Source organism: Phocoena phocoena, chromosome 14 (genome assembly GCF_963924675.1).
Source record: "Phocoena phocoena chromosome 14, mPhoPho1.1, whole genome shotgun sequence".
Taxonomy (NCBI): Eukaryota; Metazoa; Chordata; class Mammalia; order Artiodactyla; family Phocoenidae; genus Phocoena; species Phocoena phocoena.
This window is the reverse complement of record NC_089232.1, coordinates 54,389,107-54,406,914: the sequence shown is the minus strand read 5'-3', so window position 1 is coordinate 54,406,914 and position 17,808 is coordinate 54,389,107. Positions and strand designations below refer to the sequence as shown.

The 17,808-nt window shown below is 36.5% G+C and overlaps 1 protein-coding gene across 1 annotated transcript in view; it reads right to left on the bottom strand.

The window, feature by feature from the left end:
* Positions 1-17,808, bottom strand: part of LRPPRC (leucine rich pentatricopeptide repeat containing) — a 104,171-nt gene that overhangs the window by 24,658 nt on the left and 61,705 nt on the right. Inside the window, exons 26-27 of the mRNA XM_065890828.1 lie at positions 7,820-7,888; positions 6,929-7,019 (exon numbers count right to left, since the gene is read on the bottom strand). Of these exons, the coding sequence (XP_065746900.1) occupies positions 6,929-7,019; positions 7,820-7,888 (160 nt within the window). The remainder of the gene's footprint in view (positions 1-6,928; positions 7,020-7,819; positions 7,889-17,808) is intronic.

The following is a 17,808-nucleotide window of genomic DNA, read 5'->3' as shown; positions in this document are numbered from 1 at the left end:
GATTTTTGTCAAAAGTGACAAATCAACAAACCTTTTTCCCTTAGTTAAGTAGGGAGAATTCTGTCTCTTCTGTCAACTTGAAGAATTTCTATGTCAGTGTGTAATAGATTTCTGATAATGCCCTCAGACTAAGTAAGATCACAGGAAGTTTACTGGAAAGAAATAGGCAGCTTCCTTCATAATGAAATATCTAGTTCCTTCTATGTGGTAACCTAGTCTTCACAAATAGCAAAGACTTAAGAATCAAGAACTTATTTTTAAACATTCTAACGGGTTTTGAAAAAAGAAAAGATCAAGCCATTTCTGCTTGTGAAAAACTAGAGCAAAATATGAAAAACGTCTTATGACACTAAATTCAATATACCTATTAGGCACAAAGAAGTATTGTTTTAAATGTGGCCTTTTAAAAAAAATTTGCTAATATGAATATCTTAATGGTGTATGGTCAGCTCCAGGAAGAGGGTGTGTTTCAGGACACAAATGTTCCAGAAAACATGAGTAAATTTGTTTCTCAAAAATACCAAAATACTAAAACACATGGAATTTTCCTAGATTTCCCTCCCACCCTAAAACTGAAAAGCTAAGCTTTTTGATAACTGACTCCTGGAAGTAAAAAACTCAAAGAACAAAAACAAAACACATTCACACTCCATCAGAAACCTGCAATAAAGAAAAAGATAACAAGCAGAGGCAGAGAATTTCCCAGGGGTCATACAAAGATTGCAGCCCAAACTTTCATAAGGAATATGCTGAAAGGTGGCCCAAACAGTAGAAATTAACCTAAAGTTCAGAGTGATTTTATACATACTTTGACAATAAAAATCAGCCTAATATAAAACCCTTATTAAATTTACAATCAATTTTCAAAGCAAGACTCTCATAAGATAATTATGCTTTTCCTTCATTAAAATGTTCTCATGTAATGTAAAATGCAAGAGTAATTTTTCAAGTATGTTAATGTATAAAACTTTATACATAAAGGTTATCAAATACACTTTAATTTATTTGATTAAATAAAAAACAAAAACCCAAGCCCCCAAATCTTTAATTCTGTAGAAGGGGAAAGGGGAACCACTTTTGTTCTGTGCCAAAGAGTACTATGGACTGTGGGGGACACAGGGAAGATTTCCAAGTGCTGGGAACAGCCCTGCTAAGGTGTTTTATAAAGAGATTAATTTTTAAGCTAACATAACTATTATGTTATGTGAAGAGGTGGATGAGGTACAACTCTGCCTTCAGACTGAAAGAACTCTGGGAAGGTAATTCTTTTTAAAAAAGCACAAACTATATGAAAAGCTTCTACTTTGGGAGAACAAGATATAACAGAGATGCACCTATTCAAATGGACTAGCAGCTTGTAACAAGAAAATTTTTTCAAAATACAGGTGAGAACTAAGTGCATACAGCATAAAACAACTGAGATATAGACACTTTTTTTTTTGGAAAAAAAAAATCTTGGAAATGTACCTCGATCACAGAATACATAACAAAAATTTGAGGCAATCAAACTAGTCAGTGCCAAAATCTGCAGCCGTGCTCTCACGAAGGCACAGAAGGGCCATGCCTTTCTTTCATAGTATCCCTCTGGGGCTTAAAATTCCTTCAACCAAGACAACAATCATACTTGTTATTTGAAGAATCAAACAGCCACAAACCTGGGCTGTGACCAGGGAATGGACACTCCCTCAATAATTCCATCACTTTCCTGGAACTCACCGTGTCCTCTTTAAAGAATAAGAGCACTGACTACTAAATGATTTGAGAACTCTTAAGCTATAAAACCAAAGATTTTTGACACTATCAGTGAATTTTACAGGCACAGACATAGTTATGGGGCTTCATTTATGGCTATTTGACCAGTGTGTAACAACAGCTGGTACTTCACATGGGGTTTCTATGGTATTTAAACTAAGAGATGAAGATTTCTAGAGATCAGGATTTTAATTACAAAGCTGATAAATTTTTACATATTACTGATAGGATGGGGCAATTTCTAAATTCCCCATGTGTCAATCACCTGATAATGGTCTCTAAATATCATTCCCCTCTAAAATAAGGACTCCAGGTTTGGGACAGGAATTATGCCACGTACGCCTGGATGGTCTTGTTTGGCCTGAAAATAAGGACCTATCAAAGACTAATGGGGTTATGACCCAGCAATCCCACTACTCGGCATATACCCTGAGAAAACCATAATTCAAAAAGAGTCATGCACCACAAAGTTCATTGCAGCACTATTTACAATAGCCAGGATATGGAAGGAACCTAAGTGTCCATCGACAGATGAATGGATAAAGAAGATGGGGCACATATATACAATGGAATATTAGCCATAAAAAGAAACAAAATGGAGTTATTTATAGTGAGGTGGATGGACCTAGAGTCGGTCATACAGAGTGAAGTAAATCAGAAAGAGAAAAACAAATACTGCATGCTAACAGATATATATGGAATCTAGGAAAAAAAAAAGAAGGTTCTGAAGAACCTAGGGGCAGGACAGGAATAAAGATGCAGACATAGAGAATGGACTTGAGGAGATGGGGAGAGGGAAGGGTAAGCTGGGACAAAGTGAGAGAGTGGCAGTGACATATATACACTACCAGATGTAAAACAGATAGCTAGTGGGAAGCAGCTGCATTGCACAGGGAGATCAGCTCTGTGCTCTGTGACCACCTAGAAGGGTTGTGATAGGGAGGGTGGGAGGGAGACGCAAGAGGGAGGGGATATGGGGATATATGTATACGTATAGCTGATTCACTTTGTTATATAGCTAACACAACAAAGTAAAGCAATTATACTCCAATAAAGATGTTTAAAAAAATTTTTTTTAAAAAAGGTATTTCGGGCTTCCCTGGTGGCGCAGTGGCTGAGAGTCCGCCTGCCGATGCAGGGGACACGGGTTCGTGCCCTGGTCCGGGAAGATCTCACATGCCGCGGAGCAGCTGGGCCTGTGAGCCATGGCCGCTGAGCCTGTGTGTCAGGAGCCTGTGCTCCACAACGGGAGAGGCCACAACAGTGAGAGGCCCGCCTACCGCAAAAAAAAAAAAAAAAAAAAAAAAAAAAAAAAAAAAAAAAGGTATTTCAGGAAAAAAAAACCAACATACTAATGGGGTGTGTCAAATGACACAGGAGCTGATGCAACGGGGTTCCCAGTGGCCAAAGATGGGACAACTTGAGCACCCAAAAGAATAATGGCTGCGACAAACTGAAACACAAATATACAAAAGAAAATTAATAAACTCATTAAAAAAATTTTAATTATCAACTTAGGAGGTTCCAGGGACACCAGCACTTGAAGCTGGTAATTAAAGGGAGAAAAGGCAGGGCTTCTCAGTAGCGCAGTGGTTGAGAATCCGCCTGCCAATGCAGGTGACATGGGTTCAAGACCTGGTCCAGGAAGATCCCACGTGCCACCGAGCAACTAAGCCCGTGTGCCACAACTACTGAGCCTGCACTCTAGAGAGCCCGTGCGCCTAGAGTCCGTGCTCCACAACAAGAGGAGCCACCGCAATGAGAAGCCCACACACTGCAACGAAGAGTAGCCCCCGCTCGCCACAACTAGAGAAAAGCCCACGCGCAGCAAAGACCCAACACAGCCATTAATAAATAAATTAATTAAAAGAAAAAAGAGGAGAAAAAGTGTATCTTTTCCTGTGAATTTATTTCATAATAATTTTTAAAAAGCCACAGAACACAGAGCATGAAACATGTAGAGCATTAAACAATCAAAATAATAGGTGTATATGTAAAAAAAATACATGGATAGAAATGTAGAGAGAATTAATTGGAAGGATGGACACTTACAAGTGCACTCTAAGGTGTGGACGCACAATGACATTTCCAAATTTTGCTCTGTACACTACTGCACTGCTTGAATCTTCAGTAATTTAGAATATATTCATGTTGTATTTGTGTAATACTGGAGGGGGGGAAAAAGACCACACAGTGTGAAAAGAAATGTCAGTGGTCATAAGTACTTGAAGAAAATAGCATGTAAATAACTTCTTAGGATAAAGGCTCAGGTTTTAGATGTTGGGGTTTTAAAAACAGATTCAAAGAATTTTTATTACAAAATTATGAATGTAAGACAGCTTTAGTTTTGGCTACAGTACTGTATGTATACAAAGAATAAACTATCTTTACTTTGTATATGTAAAGAAACTGAAGTGTTTCAAATATAAGAAAATGGTTAAGAAGGTGAAAATACTGTCATTTAGAAATAAAATATTCCTTATAGTATTGTCATTTAGAAATAATAGTACATATGCAGGTGAGGGAGTTGTTTCATTCATGTAATGTTTAGGAACTAATTTTACAAGACTATCACAATGAAAGGTCAAAATGCATTAGAAAGGATAGAACTGAAGTTTGAATTACAGCTGATTCTTGTAACAGACCACCTATGAACATCATATACGAACAAGTAGAAAATGAAAACAGGTTTAGGTCAGCTAGTATTTAAAGGGATGAAAAGAGTTACATTTGCTATTCCTTAATCTAGATTATAGTCATATGGATGCTGCTGTCATAAACCATGGAGCAATGTATCTTTGTCTTGTACATGTTTCTGTAGTATGTTGTAATTCACAACAAAATAAGTGTGTATACCTGTGTGAAAGGTACTGTTTTAAAATAAACAAGCAAAACTGCTCTTTAACAAATAAACCCAAATAATTAAATGAACTCCTTTCAAGGGTGAAAATTACATCATGAAAAAGAATGAGCTCATAAAAAATTCCAATAGGTGAAACAAATCGTTTTCTCAGAAATCCACAATCTAAAACATGGATTTTTTTTCATGTGTTACAGGGCCACATTTCATATGTCATTCCATACTATATGTTCCTTTTCAAATAAATTGAGTCCACAGTGCTTTATTTAACATATTTAAGTAGTGGTCCAAGTCAGAGGGCAACACAGAGGGGGCCAGGTCTCAGGAGGAGAAACCTTACTTTTTCTTCAGAAAGGGAAGGATCAGGGTTATCACAACCACATTATTGATTTATAGCAGTATAGAAGTTGGGAAGTAAACAAACTGGGTTAAAAAGTATACTTCCCTATAATGATTCCTCCAGCTTCCAGTTCCAGGAGAGGCCACCTTCATGTTACCTCAGCCTCAGAGGCTCCTCAGCTAAGGAGAGGAGAGAGCCTCAGACTATTGGCTCAAATACAGAGCTGGAAGCGGGGTGTCCATCAGAACAGACAGAGGGGATTAAAGAAAAGAAAAGGGTAATAAACCTCAGAGTTTATAAGAGTTCCTGCTTATCCCTAAAGGAAATTTTAAGATGAACTTCAAAGCTGTTTTTTCTTTTCTTTCTTTTTAAAAAAGCAACAGCAAAAGGTCATCTGCAGAGGAGAAGGAAGTCCGTAAGGCTGGCTGCCTCTCATCCTTCCCTGGACTACCTCTGTACCTCATGCATCCTTACAGCTGTTCTTTCACCCCAAGGTATTCTCAGTGTTGGTTCAGGTCTAACTCTTCTGAGCACTACCTTTCTATCTGCAGTGCCTACCTCAACGGCTAGCACAGTAAGGGCTTCAGAGTTTTTCTGAACGAAAGTTTATATAGTCTTCTTATGGGAATGATTTTAAAGGCTTAGATTCATCTGGACATATAAGTTTAGTATTTTTTTTTTTAGTTTGCATAAAATTAGAATTTAAAAAAAAAAAAATTAGAATTTAAGCAAGAAACAGTTCTTCAAAAGTAAGAAAAAGCAGGGGAAGGAGGGAGAATCAGCACTCAAATACAGGTTATAATCCACTAATTAAGGACTAAATACCTAAAACCTAAGTTTTTAAATTCTACACATTCAACAACAACCTGAGCATTGTGTGCCAGAATCTGATCATATTCAAGCCAAAGTTTTAAGAACTACGTTGTGGTATGTCAATGCAACCAACAAATGAAATGTAAATTTTACAGCAAGTCTTATTTTACATACACCATCAAGATGTAAGACAAAGCTTCCAATGACAATAAACACAAGTTCAAAAAGACAAATAAAATCACCTTATTCATTGCTGTCTGTGTTTGGTGAAGGAAAACTTCCCAAAAGAAAAAGAGAAGAAGAAATCTAGATCAAATATCTATGAAGAAAAAGAAGGAAGGAAAGGAAGGAAGAAAGGTCACTGACTATTCTAAGTATTGTTCCTCTCTACCCAAATACCCTAAGAGACTGCACAGTCCTAGAGTACTGTTTGACAATAGAGGTCAAACGTTTCAGAAAAGTTCATCACTTTTAACCCTTAATAAAAACACAAATTCAGCCTACGGAAACAATTAAGGGTGTTAACAAATATTAGATGCAAAGATGACTAATGTAGTGTTATTTTATAATATGGAAAACTGAAATCTATTCACTTGTCTAGCAGTAGGAGACTGGCTAAGTAAATTCTAGTATATCTCTTCAATGTAGCCATTTGTAGGTGAAAAAATGTAGAAAAACATTTTTAATATAGAACTGAGTCAAAACTATATTATAATACAATCACATTTTAAAAAGTAATTGTTCAGCAATGAGTTTGTATCAATATGCATTTTTCTGGAAAAAGATCTATATACATGAACATGTCAATGATTACCTATTCATAGAAGTGACTAATAAATCTACTAAAGAAATTAAATTAAAAGAAAACAAAGAATAGTCTCTCAAAAACTCCTATTAAATTCTGTGGCTCTGATGAAGATTTTTCTCACCTTCTCATTATTGCAGCAAGAATGTCAGAAATTATGAAGATTGTAGGGTATCTAGTGATACAATATAACATTTTGTGAGAAAATTCAATCTGGCCTCTACGTGAGCCTCTGTTTAAGACTCCACATTTGACAACCCCTGGAGCTTCCTCACAGCCTGATATTCCTTTCTGGCCACTGCCTTCCATAGAATAAATGTCTCAAAATGAAAACACGAGGAATAGTCAGCTTACTTACTGTATAGTTTTAGCAGACTGTAGTATAGCTGGTCTCTATCACACTCAAATAGCTTCTGTGTCAGCTCCACTAATTTTTCTAGAGTTTCAACCTTAAAAATAAGATTAACAGATGGATCTAGATTGTGTAAAGGACATTTTATAGTTGACAAATCACAGTTGAATAATCCTTCAAATTAACTTTACCCAAAGGGCAGATTAACTTCACTTCAAAAGTTAAAGGACTGAGCACAACTTCGTAAATGTACTTAATGCCACTAAACTGTACACTTAAAAATAGCTAAAATGATAAACTTGATGTTATATGTATTTTATCATAATTTTTTTAAAATGTTAAGTTAAAGGGCTAAAGGACACTTTGGAGTCAATAACATACATGAATAATTATCTAGTTGAGGGAACCTCCACAAAGGAGCATTCTGTAGAATTCAAAGGTATTTAGGGTGGAGGACTCAGTGAGTATATCTGTATTTGTTCATAGGAATATTCCTCTACCCAAACTTTAAACTCCTCTTTCCCTGTGGCTTTTTCTTGGCAGGATGTGAACAGATATCTGTGCTGGAGTAGAGGTAAAGTAGAAACTCCAATGGGCTCCCATCAAGTGACTCCTCTGGTCACTAATGACTGAAGCAGATTTAAATTGCCAAAGAAACATTAGCTGGCTCAAACCAACAAGTAGAATAAAGCAAGCTAAAATCTTCAGAGCCCAAGTTAAAATTTTTAGGGATTCCACTGGACCTCAGAAACCAGAATTAAGCTATTGCTTATTTGGAAAACAACCAAGATAAGCAATGCTGCATCACCTGAACTCCCCAAACGCTCACAGGCCATGTAGGACACTTGCTTTCTACTCACAGTTTTAGGTGAGTGAGACCAGAAATTAAACACAAACCTGGTTACTTGCAATACATCTATCACAAAACCACTGAAGTCTTGTAGGCCGAGCTCTAATGCCTGGAGTCTGTAAAATAAAATAATCATACAGCACACAGGTAAGGCTTTAGCTAAATGTTAATTTTCCCTCAAAGACAAATAGTTTTCCTTCTAATGACCCTGCTTCCTCCCTGACAAATGTATATACTAAAAGAAACCTATAACTTAATCCCACAGTTATCAAAGACCTTTAGGATTAGAACAAACTATACTTAACCAGTGTCTAGAAGATTCAGGTTATTTCAAAACATTACTTTGTAGGTCAATTTTCATTCCATAAATCTTTAATTATTAAAAATGGCTAAGCTTTCTGTAGCTCAAAAAGAAACCTTGAAATGATGGACTAAAAAACTCCAAAATATGTCAAATTAAACACACACACACACACACCTTCAGAGATCCCAATAGATTCAGGAAGCAAAAACTATTAATATGTTATGTTGACTTATTAACAATTGTCATAATGATAAAACCAATGGCTTTTAAAGAAACATGCTTTGTAAAAATCAGTGATAAAAGTATTGATTACCACACATTTGCCTAGTATCTAAAACTAAACGTTTAAAGAGCTAAGTACTAAAAACAAGCTAAGTACTTAAAATTAGTTCATAGTCTTAGTTTATTTCAGTAATTGCGACGTGTGTTATAGCCTCAATTAGGAATTACTAAGGTTTAGTCAATAACTCTGGCTTCAAAACAATTACTTTACAATTCTGGATACTGAAATAAAAGACAAACCACTTCAAATATAATTCCAAGGATCTGTCACTCTACTTCCAGTATTTTCATCATCTGTAATAGGGCTTCCCTATTAAAGACTACATTTCCCAGCATTATGATAAGAAAACAACATACTCATTACCCTGGTTGCTCCAGTCCAGAGGACGTACATTTACTGCTTTCTCCACTCAGTTTTGTGGACGACACCAGGCAACCCTCACATCTGATCTCTTATTTATAAGTCCTCATTACTTTTTTTGTGTGTGTGTGGAACGCGGGCCTCTCACTGTTGTGGCCTCTCCCGTTGCGGAGCACGGGCTCTGGACGCGCAGGCTCAGCGGCCATGGCTCACGGGCCCAGCCGCTCCGCGGCATGTGGGATCTTCCTGGACTGGAGCACGAATCCGTGTCTCCTGCATTGGCAGGCGGACTCTCAACCACTGTGCCACCAGGGAAGCCCCCTCATTACTTTTTATTTCTTAAAAATAGTATTGTAGGGACTTCCCTGGTGGTGCAGTGGTTAAGAATCCACCTGCTAATGCACGGGACATAGGTTTGAGCCCTGGTCCGGGAAGATCCCACATGCCGCGGAGCAACTAGGCCCGTGCACCACAACTACTGAGGCTGCGCTCTAGAGCCTGCACACCACAACTACTGAGCCCGCGTGCTATAACTACTGAAGCCCATGCACCTAGAGCCCGTGCTCCGCAACAAGAGAAGCCACCGCAATGAGAAGCCCGCGCACCACAACGAAGAATAGCCCCCACTCGCTGCAACTAGAGAAAGCTTGTGCACAGCAACGAAGACCCAATGCAGTCAAAAATAAATTAAATAAACTTTAAAAAATAGTATTGTACAATGTTAAATTAAAAACTGACACAAGAACTAACATCTCAGAGCTTTGGTAGAATGACAGAAAAATTGGTACAGAAGAAGTTGTATAAGTGTTCTCATTCTAACTGTGCAAGTACCCACATTTTGCGATACATGAAATAAATGTTGAATAATTAACTGTTGATCTATATTCTCAAACACCATTAATATTTACATTTGTACACAATTTCTACTCAAGTATTTTCTCACATTATCTGTTTTGTTTCACATGCATTACATTGAAAATGAAGCCAACATCAAATGTATACAAAAAGCCCTTGAAAAAATACTAGATAATCCTCTTTAGAACATGGCAAAATGCAAGAGCTACATTCACTTATAACTTTCAATATTATGTCTCATCCAAATGCCAATGATCTGACTAGCACAACTTTTATGGCAAACTCTTCCTTTTTGTGGCTGATTAATCTGCCTGTCACTGGCAGGACAACTGACTTATACGGCAGTTGTGTGCTTCATTTTGAAATTGAGAACTGTTTTCAAAAATAAATCTCAATCATCAAAACAACATCTAGGTCAGATTAACTAAATCTCCTAGGCTTCTGTAATAGTCTACATTTCTGGCTTATCTCTTAACATCTTATTGAATTTTAAACATTGCAAATTTAAAGTAAAAATGAAAAACGTAATAAAACATGCAGAAGAATAGAATTTTAATTGGGATGCTAAATGTAACTTATCCAAAACCAGTTACTGCTTAATTAAAACAATGAACTCAACTCTTAATTTTTCCTGTTTTTGTTACATACAATCTATTTAATAGACAGTGAGGATAAAGTAATTACTGTAATTAAAAAAAAAAAAAAAGGGACTTCCCTGATGGCGCAGTGGTTAAGAATCCACCTGCCAATGGAGGGGACATGTGTTTGATGCCTGATCCGGGAAGATGCCACATGCCACGGAGCAACTAAGCCCATGCACCACAACTACTGAAGCCCGTGTGCCCTAGAGCCCGTGCGCCGCAACTCCTGAGCCCATGCGCCTAGAGCCCGTGCTCTGCAACAAGAGAAGCCACCTCAATGAGAAGCCTGCAATGAAGAGTAGCCACCACTTGCCACAGCTAGAGAAAGCCCGCACGCAGCAACGAAGACCCAATGCAAGCAAAAATACAAACAAACAACTTCCCCAAACCAAAATACAGCATGTTTGTTTCCACCTGGGTTACTGTGCTTCAAAACACTCTGTGTGCAGTTCCAATTCAGTACTAGGTTCACTTGTATAAGAAAAAAAGTAATCCAAAATAAAAAAATAATTTTCATTAATTTCATTATATTACCTTGATGTAAATCTGTTATCATAATAGGCTTCAATGTACACTAGTGAAAATAGGTGTCAAGTAATTATTACCTTTAAAGTGAAAACAGATGAAGATTCTTCTACTTCAAACTCTATCTCAAAGGCAATCATTTTAAATTTAACTAAAATAGTGATTTTTACCTGCTCTGAGTTTTCTTACCATTACTGCTAGAAATGGAAAATAGAAAACAAACAACTACTCTGGCTTCATGTCCTTTAGCTGGAGTAGTAGGAGGAAAATCAAGTGCATGAGGTATATGGGACAAACAAAAACAGCAAGAACGCAATTACTTATCCCCATAGCCAGGAGAGCAAGGAGAAAAAGGGGTATCATGGAAATTATTAAACCTTTCAATAATTGTCCTTTTCTGTAAAATCTCCAGAGACAGACTTAAGGACCATGGTCTAGTAAGGAGGAAAATATGTCTGAGCAAGTCAAACTAACAGTTTAACTATCATTAACTAAATATGATCCAGGTGTTACAGAAAATACTAAGTAAACTAACTCATGGAAGAGGGGTATGAATTTGCATGAGAACTGACATCTCTTGAAATTCTAGGGCTGGAGGGGGAAACTATCTCTAAAATCCCTTCTTTATATATAAGATCCATTCTGGCTTATTAAGGAAGGCAAATTAGGATAAAACCCTGAATTTGATCTATTAAAGAACAAAGGGAAGAGGAACAAAGGTTGGGAGATTGCTGTAATCCAAACTTTTGGTCCTAAAGGCAAAGACATAAAAAGAAGAGTTTTGCCCCCTGAGAAGACAGCAAATTTACTCTGGCTGAAGTGTGATGGAAGGGTAATAGCAGATAAGACGAGAGGGAAAAGTCAAGAAAGAGTAAGTTTGGAGAAACGATAAGTTGTTTTGGTGGTTCAGATATTAAGGGTCGAGAGATCATGGAGGTTGTATTGAAATACATAAATATATCAAATAAGCACGTCCTACACCTTAAACTTATGAAATGTTATATCCTATCTCAATTTTTAAGAGAGAGAGATCATGGAGGTAGAAATGGTGTAAGGGAACCAACAGAAAATGTGAAATCAGGACGTGATTTCAAATTCCATGACTACTACTAACTAAATAAGCTCCACACTCACACCCTGAACTGAATGAAGTTTCATTGCCCTAATTAGTTGTTATGTGAGGCTCACGTGAAGATGTACATGAAAATCATTTGAGAAGTATAAAAATGTTACCAATATTGGTTAACTTGTAATCTAGGTTTGAACCTCAAGGGATGAGGTTAGAAAAAGAAATGCTAAATAAGTTTAAAGCAGACTCTTACTCATCTTTGTGTTTGTATCCTGAGAACTTAGTGCCTGGCACATGGCAGGCAATCAGTAAGTGATTACTGAACTGCTCAAAGGGTTAAGAATAAAATTAAATAATATACTGCTTTATAGAAACCTTTAATATGGTTACTTAACATTTCATGTCATTATTTAACTTTTTGTACTTGTTTTTATCATCTCTCCCTGGACTTAACCTCCAGTCTTAATACACAAAATGAATGATCTAAACTGTTAATTTATTTAAATGACCTGCAACACTTCCTTCCTGGGAGGTGAATGAAGTACCTTAAAAGACACTTGGCCGAAAGAATGAAGTCATTTTTTTTTTTTAAAACAAAGAAATACCACTCTATTTTTTCATAATTTCTAGCAAAAAAGCATGCGACTAGAACTCAGGAGGCCTGAGTTTTAGTCCAAATCTTTGCTACTATGAACCATAAAAGAGGTACCATCTATAAAAACATAACAAAATTTCTCAGGCCTTTGCACAGACAGTGCCCTCTAAGTGAAATGCTTTTGCTCCCATTCTTTATGTGGCTGGCTCCCAGTTCATCCTTTAGTTCTCATCCCAAACATCACTTCCTCAGAAAGATCTAGTCTGAAACAGATGCTTTCTACAGCACTTTCTGTTACAGCAATTATTGCATTTTATGGATTCATCTTTTTAAGGTCTATCTTTAGAACAAGACTGTAAGATGTGAGTCATAATTATTTATTGAAGGGCAGGAGGGAGGGACGGAAGGAGGGGAAATTGGTCAAACTGGGAAGCCATTCGAATATTATCAACCACCTTAGTTAAAGGACTTCATCCAGTAAGTTTTAGGTGATGAAATCTGCCAATGCCAACTTATAAGGGTTCATGATGGGAGATGCTGTATCAGATCTAAGTTAGAGCTTAGTTTCTCTCAAGTCAGAGCTTAGATGATATTATGCCTCTGTTAATTCACCATACCTTCTGCTAAGGTCACTATCCTTCAATTATTAGATATCATTTGAGATGACTGAGTAAAGTGTCTTAAAAATCCCTACAACAGGGCTTCCCTGGTGGCGCAGTGGTTGAGAGTCCACCTGCCAATGCAGGGGACGCAGGCTCGTGCCCTGATCCGGGAAGATCCCACATGCCGCGGAGCGGCTAGGCCCGTGAGCCATGGCCGCTGAGCCTGCGCGTCTGGAGCCTGTGCTCCGCAACAGGAGAGGCCACAACAGTGAGAGGGCTGCGTACCGCAAACAACAACAACAAAACCCCTACAACCACTATCCTAATTCAGATACTATTAATCTCACTGTCCCCAACCCCCTTTCATCCATCACACATTCTTCTGCTAGTATAAATTTCTTTCTAACACTGCTGAGCGTTCACTGTCTTCTGCATGAACTCAAGCCTGCTTATTCTGATATTGAAGGGTCTCTGGGAACAATCTACCCTTACAAAATACTTCCTATAAATCCTATACCCCGGGATGAAAGAACTATTTAAGAAATCAGAAAGAAATAAAACTTTGTTTGCAGATGACAAGATATTATATGCAGAAAATCCTAAAGACGCCACCAAAAAACTATTAGAACTAATCAACGGAGTCAGTAAAGTTGCAGGATACAAAATCAACATATAGAAATCAGTTTCATTTCTATCCACTAGCAGAATATCTGAAAAAAATAAAATACCATTCACAAGATGAGCAAAATGATTAAAAAAAAAACAACCTAGGAATAAATTTAACCAAGGTTGTGAAAGATCTGTACACTGAAAACTATAAGACTTTGATGAAAGAAACTGAAGACATAAATAAATGAAAAAGTACCCCGTGTTCATGGATCAGAAGAATTAATATTGTTAAAATGTCTATACTATCCAAAGCTATCTATAGAGTCAGTGAAATCCCTATCAAAATTCTGAATGGCATTTTTCACAGAAATAGAAAAAACAATCCTAAAATTTGTATGGAACCACAAAAGATCACAAATAGCCAAAGCAGCCCTGAAAAAGAACAAAGCTGGATGCATCACTCTTCCTAAAACTATACTACAAAGCTATAATAATCAAACAGAATGGTACTGGAATAAAAACAGAAGCAAAGACCAATGGAACAGAATCAGAAATAAACCTTCACATATATAGTCAACTAATATTTGACAAGGGAGCCAAGAACACTCAACAGGAAAAGGATAGTCTCTTTAATAAATGGTATTGGGAAAACTAGATAATCACATGCAGTAGAATAAAATTAAACCCCTATCTTTCACCACTTACAAAAATTAACTTGCAATGGATTAAAGACTTTAACATAAAGCCTGAAATCATAAATCTCCCAGAACAAAACACAGGGGAAAAGCTCCCTGATACTGGTCTTGGCAACAATTTTTTGGATAAGACACAAAAGCATAAGTGAAAAAAGCAAAAATAAATAAGTGGGACTACATCAAACTAAAAAGCTTCTGTACAGCAAGAGAAACAATCAACAAAATTAAAAGGCAACCTATGAAATGAGAGAAAATATTTGCAAGTCATACACACACGCGCACACACACACCACACACACTATTCAGCCGTGAGAAAGAAATTCTGCCATTTGCAACAATGAAGATGGACCATGAAAGCATTATGCTAAGGAAAATAAGTCAGACAGAGATATGGAAAGACTGTATGATATCCCTTACATGTGAAATCTAAAAAAGCTGAACTCCTAAAAACAGTGCATAGAATGGTGGTTGCCAGCGTCTTGGGGTGGGGAGAAATGGGGAGATGTTGGTCAAATGGTACAAACTTCCAGTTCTAAGATGAACAGGTACTGGGGATCTAACGTACAACATGGCAGTTATACTTAACAATACAGCGTGCACGTACACACACACACACACACACACTCTCATATACTTGAAAGATGCTAAGAGTAGATCTTAAATGTTCTCACCACAAAAAAGAAATGGTAATTACATGAGGTAATGGAGGTGTTAACTAACACTACAGTGATAATCATTTTGCAATATATAAGTACATCAAACCAACAGGTTGTACACCTTAAACTTATACAATGTTAAATGTCACTTGTATCTCAATGAAGCTGGAGAAAAAAAAGGAACTACGTAGAGACTTCCCTTTTCTACTTCTTTGTTCTACCTCTAATACCTTAAATACATTGCCCAACACTATCAAACTCCCAAACGTTAACAGTACTTACCACATCCATCAAGCCACACCCTAAACCCCATTTTCTCAATAAAGTCTTACCTAATTTCCTACACTGGGAGTAACTTTCTCTCTTGAACTCTCAGAACTATTTGTATTTTTCTTACAGCAGTCAACACTTCTCAGTCTTATATAGACATTATCTTCACATATTAATCTCACATTAGCTCCTTGAGGGTGGATGTAAGTCTTATTTACTTTTCTCTCTCTTTTACTAGAAAATAACACTCTTTCTGAGTATATATACAATAAGAATACATATGCTCATTACTGAAAACTCAGAAAATACAGAAAAGTATATAGCAAAATGCCAGCTATAATTCCACCCTCCTGCAATAATCCATGGGTAGAATTAAAATATAAAACTATGTTAAAACGTATTATATATATGTATGTATACCAACTCATTTTAAAAGCACAGGTCATATTATACACTGAATCTTGTCTCTTTCTTTACTTAATGAGACCATTTGTATGACTTGGTTTATCTTATCTCCCACAGTGTTTCAAATACAAAGAAGCTTTATTGTATATTTTGCTTTGGAAATTCAACTCTAGTGAATCTACCCATTGATAAGACACTATTGTGTTTTGGGGAATAATAAAAATGTTCCTCAGTATTTATAATATTCTTTCATATGGTGATACAGTCCTAGTTTATTAATTTTCATTACTTTTAATATTTCCAATCATCCTTAGAAAACCACAAGAGAGAACTCCAGGTCTTGAATTTTAATAGTAAAAAAATCAAGTTCCCACTTTAATTCAATTCCAACTAACCATTAAAAAAAACAAAAAAACCCCTAAAAACGTGCTTCAGTATATTTCCATATATTGCACACCCTGCTGTCCTACCCTAGAGTACTGCAGAGGGATTCTGTAAAGCTATTCTGTATCCTTTAAGCAATTCTGTACACATTCACTATAAAAACTGTGTCATCAGTAGACAGCCATTCCTAAATGATTACACTCAACGATGTTGTACATTGGCAAAGCTTTAAAGTAGTTAAGATGCAGCCTCCTCTCGCCTATTCATGTGACAAACATGCACCTTATGCTAAGCATCATACTGTGAATTATGTGGGATGAAGAAAACACAATCTCTACCTTTAAGGGGCAAAGAGAATTAATAATATTGATTACTACCATAATCCAGGAAACATGCAAGCTGCTTTACATACATTATGTGATTGAATCTTAAAGAAAGATACTATATTCCCTTTTAGAGATGAGGAAGCTTAGAAAGGTTTAGTAACTTATTTATTATCACACTAGCAAGTAGATGTCAGAAGGAGAACCCACTCATGCCTTTTGTGCTTCCTATTATGTCTTGCTTATTACACAAAGAGAGGCACATGATTTCCTGCTGTAGAACCTCTAATCACTATTATCTGAATACCTGAGCTTTATTTCTGCTCTGATCAATGCCTTACTAATACTGATAACATGCATACAGAGTACAGAACTCAACAGGCAGACAGCTTCTCTCATTTTCAGATACATACACTGTGCACTTTCAATGAGAGAATTTATAACATTTTCTAGAAAATACAAATGAACTACTCGAGCTATAGAAGCACCTGTCCAAGACAGCATACTCCACACTTCCCTCCGACAGGAGGACAGATTGAGTTAAAGACAGATAGAAATATAAGAAAGTTCTGAATTAATTTCACAGTCCTTTTTCATACTAGACTTTTCTTTGAAAAATGTCAAGAGAAACTAATAATTTTCTGGGATGTGTGCCTCTATTTTCAAATCCATTATAAGCAGTCATCAACATAAAAACAAGGAGGCCAAACACCACCTTTATGTCTCATCCACCATGGGCACTTCTGGGAAAAGACATGGAGTAACAGTAAAGTATATCTGAGAGAAAAATGATTACTGATGTATTCACAAGTTTATTTTACTCACATTAAAAGTAATATTTCTTAAGGCAATGGGTCCATCTTCTCTGAAATGATTTTTTTAGGAGATACAGAATTGTTTAATAGTGAAATTAATCACAATTTGGACAGACTTTATCGTTGCCCTTTGACTTATCAATTTCAGTAAGCAAAATTTCAATCAAGCCTAGGTAAAATATACTAATCCTAAATAGCCCAGGTTTGTCACCTACCATTTCCCATAAGCTGCTTACCATAGTGAAAAAAAAGAAGAAATTTTAAATTAAATGCCAAACACCTGCAGACAGCACTTGTTTGGCTGATTAACTTATAGACAAGCATTACGAATAAATCTGAGCATGGTCTGCAGCAAATTAAATTCCACTGCTTTTAAGAACAAAGAATTCCTTGGCAAAGAGGATTAGCAATTTTACACACAGGAATGCCAGTTTAATTTAATTGTTCCACAATCCAAGATTTAATATGCAAATATCATTTTGATATATAACAGTGAATTCAACAAAGTGAAGAAACAAATTCAATATACAACCAGGCTGCCTTTTCTGAACTGCAATTATATACAATAAAGAAGCTGGCCGAGTCTCTCCCTCTCACCCCACATTACTGAGACTGAATTATATTAACATGAATCAGAACATGTGT